General features: G+C 41.2%; 1 protein-coding gene across 2 annotated transcripts; it reads left to right on the top strand.

The window, feature by feature from the left end:
- Nucleotides 1-1,255: 1,255 nt before the first annotated feature.
- Nucleotides 1,256-11,722, top strand: LOC123499258 (Golgi resident protein GCP60-like). Of its 2 annotated transcripts, XM_045247053.1 has the most exons (11): nt 1,256-1,467; nt 2,123-2,264; nt 2,819-2,959; nt 3,393-3,497; nt 4,014-4,101; nt 5,133-5,282; nt 5,888-5,993; nt 6,340-6,464; nt 7,061-7,229; nt 7,786-8,002; nt 10,026-11,722. In XM_045247053.1, exons 1-11 carry the CDS (start codon nt 1,266-1,268, stop codon nt 10,087-10,089), a joined length of 1,509 nt encoding a protein of 502 aa, XP_045102988.1. In that variant the 5' UTR covers nt 1,256-1,265; the 3' UTR covers nt 10,090-11,722. The 2 variants fall into 2 exon arrangements, with proteins under 2 accessions (XP_045102988.1, XP_045102989.1); XM_045247054.1 differs by lacking the exon at nt 10,026-11,722 and having other exon boundaries at nt 7,786-10,019.
- The last annotated feature ends 259 nt before the right edge of the window (nt 11,723-11,981 follow it).

Genomic DNA, 11,981 nt, shown 5'->3' on the forward strand with positions numbered 1-11,981 from the left:
CGGGACAACAAGGTCACAACTCCTCGATTTACATCCCGTACCTACTCACTGCTAGGTGAACAGGGGCTACACGTGAAAGGAGACACACCCAAATATCTCCACCCGGCCAGGGAATCGAACCCTGGTCCTCTGGCTTGTGAAGCCAGCGCTCTAACCACTGAGCTACCGGGCGTGTGTGTGTGTGTGTGTGTGTTACTGAGGCGGCGGGAGTGAGTATGTAGTCTGGGAAGGAAAGGGTAGTTGTGTACTATAGTGATTGATCGGTGTGTGTGTGTGTGTGTGTGTGTGTGTGTGTGTGTGTGTGTGTGTGTGTGATACTGAGTAGGATACAAGGCAGACACTGGCTTCAGCACTCGTGGTTCCAGTCTTCCCTGATTCGCCCCTAGGCTATTTTGAAACACTTCTCACATGGATTATCAAGGCTGTTTTTTATCGTTTTAGTGGCAGATTCACAATATTTCTACTCTTAAATAGCATTACTCAAATTTACACGGGAAATTTTTTTTTTTTTATCGTTCCAGTTTACGTGCGAATCAAAATTAACAATATAAAAAACAAGTGTGGTGAGATCAGCTGATGAAAGAGGTGCGTGGGAGGGTGTTAAATGAGGACTAACATGTGTATAATTGTTACAGTCAAATGTTAGCCTCAAAGACAGCTTCCCACCTATCACCCAATGCAAGGTCACCAAGGCTGAAAAAAACTATAATCTCATACATATATATATATATATATATATATATATATATATATATATATATATATATATATATATATATATATATATGATTTGCTATCTAATTCTTCGTGGCACGGCATGCCACAACTATTAAGAGTCTGTTAATGGCACATATATGGGAGCTGACCCTGAAACATGGACATAAGACGAATAATAAGCTTCGGGAGCCGGCCGGTTCTATGTACACTTTTAATTAATGCGCGTGTGCCCAGCTGGCAATGTTTTGGGGGCAGCAGCAGACCAATAGCGCGTCGGCTTCACTTCTGTGACGTTGTGTCGATTCTTTCCATTCTTCCTTCATGGATTAAAAAAAAGAAAACGTAATAGAATATAAAATACATAGGTAAACAAACGTGGTTATATACGATAAGTAAACAAAGATAACAAACATTATTAGCCATTTTCGTGAGTAGTAAAATATTGAAAGAAATATAGTGATTGAAAATATGTTAAAAAATAGACAAGATGAGAAAACGACAAAATATATTCAGTAACAAACGCGCTCATATGTGACAGGTAAACAAACATGGCGAACGGGGCGGAGCCATCTGCCGCTGGTCCCGAGCTTGATGTCGGCGTAGAGGCTGCAGAGAAGGGCGAGGAAGCTAAAATAACCCATAATGAAAGCCCAGTGGATGCAGAGACCAGCCCAGCAGTCAATGGGGTGGAGGTTCACTGGGGCTTCTCCTTATCTGATTTGTACCGGATCGCTCTCAAGTTTTATAAAGGTACGTGGCAGCAACACTGTCGCCTCCCCGCTACTTTGGGACACACTGGGCCATTGTCACTCTTACTTCGGTGTGATCCTTGGGAGTTACTTGCTTAGGGTTAGTTTGGCAAGGGAAAGCTGTGTTGGAAAGCCCTATTAGTGAGAGGATGTGCTAGTGGTGAGCTGCTGGGCCGGGCCGGTGCTGCTCACTAGTACCGGGCCCCTGCATGCCATACACCTGCCTTAGCTGTTATATACGGAGGCAGTGGTGGTGGTGGTGGTTATTTTATCTAGCATAGGAGAGCTGTGTTACATTATTCCATTGATATCAAGGGGAGTGTGAGCTGTGGTGCCTCGGTGCTTCCTCACCTCCTGCCATGGCCAGTCTCAATCTTTGGCATGTGTGAAGTACATTGCCACTGTTAGAGAGACACTTGCCACGCTCTGCCTGTATTGCAGCAGAATGTCATCTCATGTTGTATATATTAGTCAAGTTGGTGAAATTCAGGGAGTAATGTACTCAGAATGTTATTGGTGTCAGTGTGTAGTGCATGTCAAGTGCCCATCTATTCACTCATGCTCATTTATCCACACATTTATCATTTATCCTCACGTTTATCCACTCTCCATGGCAACATTTGATCCACTGACTAATAATTCTATGTGTATTGCAGAAAAGGAGGGCAAGGCTGTCCACCTTGGCTATGCTGAGAAGTGTTCCCTGGTTGGCCTTACCCAGCAGGTGACTCATGGCCCCTTTGACCCGTCGTCCTCGCCTCCCGTGGGTGTGCTGGATGTTGTGGGCAAGGACAGGAGGTGAGGCAGAGGGCACTGTGCCACTACTGATGTGTGTCCTGTGGTCATGGCAGAAGCACCTGTGGCTCGGTTAGGTGTACACTGCCTCTGTGTTGCCGGCATATCTAAGTGTGAATGCCAAGGCTGAGAGATTAATTTCTTTCCGAGAGAACAGAAGCAGTGATGGGAACCAAGTAGATTTTAACCCCTTCAATACCGAGATGCATTTTTACTTTGATTTTAAGTGTGGTTAGACGACTTTGTTTGCATTAGGAAGGGTCTGTGGAGATAAGAAGATTAATGGCCAAAGTCTTCACTATTTTAATGCAACCATATTTTTTTGAAGCTGTTTAAAATTGGCAAATAATAACCAGAATGAATATGGTATGGTACTGAAGGGGTTAATGTAAATTATTTGATTTTTTTGTTCTTCTCCAAAAGTCTATTTCATGATGGTGTACAACAGATAACACATTTTGTAGCTACTCCTAGTAGATGATAATACTAAAGCAAGCCATGACTGTCAGTGTATTCATCTACTGTGTACTGCTGGTAACCTTGCCATGACCCTGCAGACTGGCGTGGCAAGCCCTAGGGCCCATGACAAGGGAGGAAGCTAAGCAGCAGTTCATTAACAAACTCTCAGACCTCGTGCCAACCTTCCGCCCGTACGTGGAGGCTCTGTGGGCCGACAAGCTGGAGAAGGAGAGATTAGCGTGAGTTCTGTGTTATGCTCTAATTTCTGTAACTTTTTCTTCAGATTAACTGCCATTTTTAAGCCACCATTAAGACTCTTGAATCCCAAACCAAGGTCTGGATATAAGAGTCACAAAAAAGTTGATAAATAAATAGAAAACAGAAAAATAGATAAAAGATAACTAATAGAAAGTCTGGATGTGAGAATCAGAAAAGAAAAATAATAGAAAGATAGATAATTGAATAAGAATCAAGAGAAAATAAAAACAACTTAAGGAAACATGGAAAGGAAAAGACTAAGATTATCGTTAGTTGATGCTTATAATGTAAATATTATCCTAGCTGTAGATTTAACATGTCAATTGAAATACATCTCTGAACATCTTCACTTATAGCCTGACTCTTCACAAAATAGACTAAACTTTCTAGAATTACATGATTTTGGTCTTGCAGGAGAGAAGAGGAGGAACGGCAGAAGGAGGAGGAAGAGAGAAGAAAGCAGGAAGAAGAGGAGCAGAGAAAGGAAGAGGAAGAGAGGAAAAAACAGGAGGAGACCAAGTATGTACAGCATGTAATGTCTGGTAACATAACACACTATCTTATCACACTACCTTTATTTATTGTAAGAGGGGAAATCTGGGCAAGGCTAACAAAGATGATTAAACAAAAAAGTCCCACTTAGATGCCAGTCCCCAAGCAGGTCAGAGAGAGTTAGGCAAAAGAATGGGATATATGTCTTGAAACCTTCCTCTTAAATGAGTTTGGCCATAAGAAGATGGATATACAAAAACAGGTAGAGAGTTCCACGGTTTACCAATTATAGAAAAAGGCCTTCTTAGATGCCAGTGCCCAAGCAGGTCTGAGACAGTTAGCCAAAAGAATGGGATAAACGTCTTGAAACTTCTCATAAATGACTTTAGGTTATAGGAAGATGGAAATACAGAAGCAGCAGGTAGGGAGTTCCAGGGTTACCAGAGAAAGAGATGAATGATTGAGAGTAACTGGTTAACTCTTGCATTCATTAGAAAGGTAGACATAATAATGGAAGAGAGACCATCATACAATACTTTTCAGGCGGCAGATCCAGGAGGCGCTCAACCAGCAAACCTACGACCAGTTCAGGAAATACGCAGAGCAGCAGTACCCGGGCAACCCTGAGCAGGTGAGGCAGTGTGGGAGTCTTTGCTGGAGATATGAAGGAAGTATGTAGGTCAAAGGATTGCAGCTTATTTCCATCCCATTCCCATCATGTATAAGAAGAAATTGAAGAACCTTTATGAGTTCTAGGCCTGTATTCAGAAACCCTTTGTTCTCTCACCACTGCTATTTTTAAAGGACACGGAGATGATTAACTGTATTGTCAAAAGTGTATCCCCAGTTGATATTGTAGAAATCTTGTTAGTTTGTTACTAGTCATAAAAACATTCTTAAAGACCAATAACACTTCAAGAAAAGCCTTTAGAATGTATGGGAGGTGGTGAAGGAAGTATTTCTAAAGATGATTCTTGCTGGTGTGTGGACGTTGGGGTCTGTACTTAGCTCACAACCAGAAGAAAGCTCATGGCTACTGCACAGAGGCAGACTGTGTACATAGACAGGTGTATGCTTTCCCATCCATTCCCTCCCATGAATAAGTGTGAGGTATTATGCATCTCCAGGGAGGAAAATAAGAATGTTGCACAAGTAGAGAAAAGAACAAGTCATAGAGAAAAGGTACTCTATATATTCTATTATAAAGCAATGATATAAAGAGCCTTGCAGTAGCTTAATGATGCAGCACATTTGTAACCCCAACTTCCCTCATTCCTTTGCATAAATAGAGGCAAGTATTTATTTTTTATACCATGTGGGCTTTTTCATGGGAATTTATGGGCTAAAGGAGGTACTTTTTGGGGATACCTCCTATCTGAAAGCCCATTCACTAGGAAACTGTTACCTTGAGTAAGGATGTCTTACCTACACTTGTCTGAATTCCAAGGGTGTGGGAACTGTAGCCAGCCAGTCACATGTGCTCTTAGTTTTGTTAACTTCCTCAGTACCATGACACATTTTCATATTCATTCTGCTTATTATTTGTTGATTTTATACAGCTTCAGAAACAAAAGTAAAGCCAAGTGGAATGGCAGATACACTCGACAATCAACATATTCCCTTACTTCCTTTTTCCTTTCCTTTGCCGTGGTGGCTGAGCAGCAAGCAGTTCTCATCAGACAGCTGCAGGACCAGCACTACCAGCAGTACATGCAGCAGGTCTACCAACAGCAGCTTCTCCTACAGCAACAACAGCAGCAGCAACAGAACCAGCAAGAACACAACACTGACGCTGATAATGTCAATGAACAGGTAAGGAAAAGCTTTAGATGATTGGTCAAAGGCAGGTGTTAGTGCAGTGAATCACCACAATAACAACATTGGCTTATTGGTTATATGCTAATTATTTTTCCCGTGTTGTTGATTTATTGGTAACGTCGATACTTTTGGTACCAAACTGGTGATAATCAATAATTTTAGAGTTTTAGAAAATGAGTAGCTATGATGAAGTTTAAAAGTTTCAAAATCAAATGTAGCTATTTACCTTAAAATAGTACTTCTCATTAGTGAAGAGACAGGATAAACATTGAATATGACTTTTCAATTTCTTTTTAAACATGAATATGAAAATAAAAATATAGACATCATATATCTAATTTGAAATATTAATAGCATTACCATTACCTAGTATCAGAATTTTTTATTTATCAATTTATTAGTTATTAGGCAATATATCCATTGCCTCTTATTGAATACTGGTCATCACTGGTAAGGTTCTCATTACTGATTCATCAATTATTGCTTTAAATTGTTCTTCTGCATCCATTGATGTGTTTCATTGACTTGAGATGACAAAACAGCAGATATCAAGATAGATAAATGCATTTTTGAGGCAATATTGTACATCCTACTTGCAGGATGGCCAAGACAGCCAGACAGATGGAGGGGAGGAGAGCCCCGGCCCTGCAGAGAATGGCCATGACTCTGAAGGGGAAGGGGAGTCTGAGGAGGATGAGGAGGATGGTGAGGCATTGTTTTGGTTGCATTGCTGAAGCTTGGTAATGACTCAGGAGTGTGATTTTGATATCCTAGCAACTCATTGTGCTGAAATCATTTGGATGTCTGTCCACTTGTGTATCTGTCTATCAGTATTGGCTCAGGATTCTATTCCTAATAGTCTTGCATATTAGTCTTCAGCCTTTCACCATACCTCTATTTATCTATCATCAACCATTGTCAGTTCAGGATTCCATTTCTAATACTCTGACAACCATCAATTAATCTTAAACAATTCAGCAATCCCTCTGCCTGTCTGAGTCAGTTAAAGGTTATGACCCCACACTGGCACTCATGAGGTGTCACCTTTCAGACTCCAGCCAGAATGTTGCTCCGGCCTCCATGTGGACAAGAAGAGACATCAAAGACTTCAAGGAGTCCATCAAGCGTGAGGGAGGAGACTCAGTTATCAAAGTTGGCCACGGGGAGACTGTCACTGTAAGGCTCCAGTCTTTGCCGTCAAGTGTTCTCTCTGTCCACAGCCTAGGAAGATCTCATTGTGTTCTTTTACCAGCTTTTCTGTATTCTAGGTTGTCAGTCTTTTTTCTTATGATAGCACCTCTGGATTGTTGTGATTTCCAGACCGAGATCTTTTATCTAATGTACACTTCACCCTGCCAAAGTCAGAGTCGAATATCTTGGATGTCAGACAGGTTGAATACTTTCACACCTTTAGGTTAGTGGTGAATGTCTCAGGTTATCAGCTACAATTTTTGGAGAAGTCAGGTAGACACCTGGTATTTCAAATTTTTTTTCCAAGATTGGCCACTTGGGAAAACATTGGATGTTTATTTATTTCATGTACTATTCAACTCAGAAACACTCTTGAAGCCTTTCCTCTGTCTCCTATCACTGCAGCATTTAATCTTCACTCCTCTCCATCAAAATCAATCATAACAACAATATCCACACTAAAAAAATACCCTTGAGAAACAGACAAGACATTTTAAGCCCTAAAAATAACCAATGAGTGAACAAAATTAAGAATATGTCCTTGTATTTTTATTGCCCTCTGAGCTCCCCCATCTCCCCAGGTTCGGGTGCCCACACATGAGGATGGGACTTGCCTCTTTTGGGAGTTCGCCACCGACAATTATGACATTGGATTCGGGGTTTACTTTGAGTGGACGAAGGATTCAAGCAACGTGGTGTCTGTGCACATATCAGAGAGCGAGGATGAGGAGGAGGAGGAAGAGCCTGAAGGTACTGTCTTATTGTCTTTCTCCTGTATTTGTGATGAGGCTTTCTGTATTGTGTGAGGTGTTAAAAGGAGTCATAAGAGTCTGTAATGAAGGGCCTGCTGTGTGCCTCATGACTGTCCTACTCAGTGCATGACATTGTTCATACTGATGCGTTAGAGGTGACTTCATTCAAGGGGGAGGTTTCAAGACATTTGTCCCTGTCCTTTGGCTATCAGCTCTGTAAGGAGACTGGCGACTGAGTGGGCTTTTTTTCTTATCCTTGGTCAGTCCTCCCCTCTTACATGAAAAAAAGTGTATTGAAGGTGAAAGGTATGACATGATGTAGAAGTGAGATAAGTTTTTTTTTTTTTTTGCTCATTACAACAAAGAACATGATATTCCTTGGAAGTGAGATACTGGGGGTGTAATGAGCAGTGATAGTGATGATAGCAGAGAGATGGGATGTTGTGAGCAGCAATAGTGGTGGTTATATGTATTACAAGTGACTAGGATTAGTGAGAGGCTAATGAGGTAGTGGTGGTATAATGAGCATTGATGGTGATGATGGTGTGTTGCAGGTGAGGGGGATGATGTGGAGAGGCTGGCTGGCAGGAAGTCTGAGAGTGGACGCCCTGCACAGTCGGTGATCATCCCAGTGTACCGCCGGGACTGCTACGAGGAGGTGTACGCCGGGTCCCATTCCTACCCCGGCACTGGCGTCTACCTCCTCAAGTTTGACAACTCTTACTCTCTCTGGCGCAGCAAGACGCTCTACTACCGCGTCTACTACACCAGGTGAGGCAGCCCCGCCCCCTCCTGCGCCGTGGCCTGCCGGCCTCGCCACAGGGCACGCCAGCCCCTCTCGTGGGAGGTGTAGGTCTGTCTGGCCGCCTCAGCTAACAGCAAGGACAAATTTTGCTATTTTTGTACATATATTTTTCAGGAGGTTTAGGTTTCCATAAAAAATATGCTTGATTATTGTCCAAACTTTTTTTTTTTTTTTTTTTTTTCATTGTACATGTCTGACTGTGGCATGTATATGTTTGTTTTGAGCTTTTTCTTGATAGATATTACTTGCAGAGGAGTAATGGTGTGAAGGCAGTTGTATATATACATAGAGATGATAAAGCTCAACTATTAATCTTTGTTGACACCATCAGTCATCTTGACATTTTCTAACATTATTAATCTTCTTATGAACATCTGTTATCTCCAGTTGACTGTTGACACATAGAAGTTTGGCTTGGCCCTTCTCAGTTCTGTGTGCCTGTCTGAGTTCTGCTTTCCTTTGTTCCCTCATGAAGTGAACAGCCAGGACTTGTGGAAATCTGCACATTTGGATCCCAAACTCTCGTTTAACTGTCAGGAGCTTACAGTGAGTGTGTCTCAGTGGAACACTTCCTGATTGGTTCAAGTCAAATCATTACCATTGGCATAGTACAAATTTTCTTAGATGACATTCCCTGGTACAACTCATTTGAATTAAGAATAAGTGAATCTGCAAAACTATTTCCACTTCACTTAAAGTAGGAGACCATCTGAGAGACCACTCACCCACCAGTCCTGGGTTGGAGGACACTGTGCATGTGTGGATTGTGGTGAAGCATTTGTTGAGTATTCCAAATTTTGCTTTTCAAGGAAAACACGTGAGCAAAAACTACAAGAGGCTGCTACAAGTAACAGGTTTTGATCACATCACTGCTAGCAATGTTATGTGATACACTGATTCTCTGGGAGTGCACTTTTTTGTCACTGGTATTCCTTCCTCACCTATTTAAAACATTCACTATGTTGCTTGGACTGATCTGATGCTTGCAGAATATATGTTGTGTTTGCCAGTGTGTTTTCATTGCAGTAAACTCCTGATGCTTGTGTTGTCTGGTGCATGCACAAATACCAGTGCTTCCATGTAGAGGAGCTCAAGGGCCTGGCAGGTTAGCCACCAGGTTCATTTTGTAGCTTTGCTTTGAGCTGTTGAGCTCTGCACATCATGCTGGCTTACTCTTCTCAATTTACATGACTTCCAGAAACAAAAAAGTTAAGGAAACTTGGTTTTTTCTCTGAGATGTTTCCTTTACATGTGTGGTTTTGTAAGAGGTCTGAATTAATGATAGTTATATCCTTGACTACTTAATTATGATATAGGGTGACAGTGGTGTACAGATGTACACAGATGATGATGTGACATGAATCCTGAATGATGGATGCATCTCAAGAATTGCCAGACAATGTGAAATCAAAGCAAAGAGGGAGACAGTTTCCATCATGCTGAAATTTAACAGTGCACACTAGGACACCAGATGTAGGCTCACAGGAATGCATCAGAGCTGCCATACAACTTGACGATAATGCTTATTGTCTCGGGACTCATTCAATATGGTAACTGATATACAAACAATTGGCAGTTCCCTTATTCTTTTAATGCCTAAATATTCACTGAGATACTGATCTCAGACCTCAGACACACAGCATCTCCATGTTGATTAGAGCAGGTACACTTCAGCTCTAAAACCTCTGAGTGCAAAATCCATTTTTTTATTGCTGTGAGTTTGAAGTTCATTGTAAAGGCATACATTTGTTTCATAGATGTAAAGGTTAGTTATTGTTCATTGACAATTTAACAACACAGGAACAAGTCTTATCTTTATTATTTTCTATTATGCCAAATATGAATTCTTGAGTGACTCAAGTATTCACTGTTGGGGCATTATGTTATTCAACATGTACATGAAACTCTATAAACATGCTTTTAAAACAAAGCAAAAAGATTTTCTTTCAATTATAATCACACTAAACTTATTCATTTTTCTGGATTCAGTGATACAGCCACCAGCCAGGATTCCCACACTAAAACATCATCATCATCTTACAATGCAACCTAAAATACCTACGAGACCCAGTGAAGCTGCAATGTCCCCGCAGAAATGGTGGTAAACCTGAGCTCATCCTGAATGTATGAAGAAAAGTGTGTGTGTGTGTGTGTGTGTGTGTGTGTGTGTGTGTGTGTGTGTGTGTGTGTGTGTGTGTGTGTGTGTGTGTGACCAAAGGCAAAGCTTTGAGCAAAAAGAATGATATGCTGTAATCATGCTTGTATGTTTAGAAGCAATAATCTCTCCCCACACACCAGCTGTGGCTGTGTATGGATCAGTGAGAGCCAGGAAGTGACAGACAGTTGAACTACCTTGTTCCTTCTCCTTTACTTCATGGAGCAGTGAGAGGAAGTAGTTGAAGCCATATCTTCCTCTTCCTCTCAAGAGTTAGTGGCCTGGGTGTGAGGCTGTCTGTCACCTGTCTGCTACTCTCTGGTGTCCCTGGCTGCAAGGGGTGGGACGGTGCTTCTGAACTCAATGTTATAAGGAATTTTGCCCACATGTTCTAGCCATGTTAGCTGGTTTTCCTACAAGCTGATTAGTGCTGTATTATGTACTTATGAGTAGCTATTGCATTTTTAATGTACAGTTATCACACTTACATTTGGGTGATGCTTCTTCAATGAGATAAATGTAGTGAATTATTTGATTTATGCCTTTTTTTCTGCTTTAAGAGTGGCAGCACTTCACAAGAAAAGTTTATGAAAACATTATAGCAAAGAATTGCTAAGGAAAACCCTGTGTTAGCTTTGCCAACCTGTACTCAGTTTCCTTGTGTTCTCTATCCATATAACAGAAAAGGACACTCAAATTGGAACAAGCTGATGTGTACTGAACTGACACATGCATTTAATAAGAGTAAAGCCCAATGTGTATATTTACCACTAATTGTTATTGTGTGGATGATCCTTAGTATGTACATTAAGTAGAATTTTAGCCTGTTTTCTGGATTTTCTGCTGCAGCCAATAGTGTTAGATCTCTGTTGACTTATGGAGAGTTTCCCCAATTTGGCTTTGTTAATTTTTTCCTGAAGCTGCTGATGGGGAAGCCAGGCAGGGCTGAGGGTTGGCAGAACAGCAGATAGAGAGGCAAGGTATGGTGAAGTGATGCACCTGACGGGAGGGTGAGTGGGTGGTGGGAAGCACGGGTGTGGTGATTGGATGACAAGTGAGGGTAATGCAGCTGTGGGATGGTGACTAGTGACTGGGTGACAGGAGAGTTCTTAGGGTGAAGTAAAGCTCTCCATCAGACATTGGTGAGACAGTGCAGCAGTTGATGCTGCAAAGTTGCCAGAAATTGTAAATGATTGTAAAAGATTGTGTGTATTGGCAAATTTGTTTGTGGTATTTAAGTGAAAACTGTTTTTGGGGGCTGAATTGTATGTTAATGTAAACTCTAATGTTACCTGAACTAATTTAGATAAGACTGCAAGTTAGTGTTTATTTTGTTGACTTAGAACTAAGTTGATAATAAATGTAAAATTAAATACAGCAAATTGTTTTTTCTTTGGGGGAAATTTCTAGTGGTGAGGGTGATAGGGGAGTGATGGTGAAGGCAGGAAACTGAGATAAGCTGTTGATGTAGATAGTGTCTGATGCAAATGGAAAAGCTTTATATTCATACTGAATAAAATATAATTGAATATCTATCTTTTCATTTTGTCTTGTATCCACCGAGTACTCTGTGTGGAAAGAGAATGTGTGGGAGTATACTGAGCTTAAGTTGTACAGGTGACTGAAAGAGAGGAGTAAATGTCACTAGTAGGAAGAAACGACAACATATTCTGCAGAGAGAGAGAGAGAGGGCAGGGGATGCATTAAGATGGAGGTGATACTGAAGATAATGAAAACTTCTAATGTATTTCCATCAATCTACGACCAGAACTAATTTAAAAGGGAGGTTT

Source organism: Portunus trituberculatus, chromosome 49 (assembly GCF_017591435.1).
Source record: "Portunus trituberculatus isolate SZX2019 chromosome 49, ASM1759143v1, whole genome shotgun sequence".
In the NCBI taxonomy this organism is placed as follows: Eukaryota; Metazoa; Arthropoda; class Malacostraca; order Decapoda; family Portunidae; genus Portunus; species Portunus trituberculatus.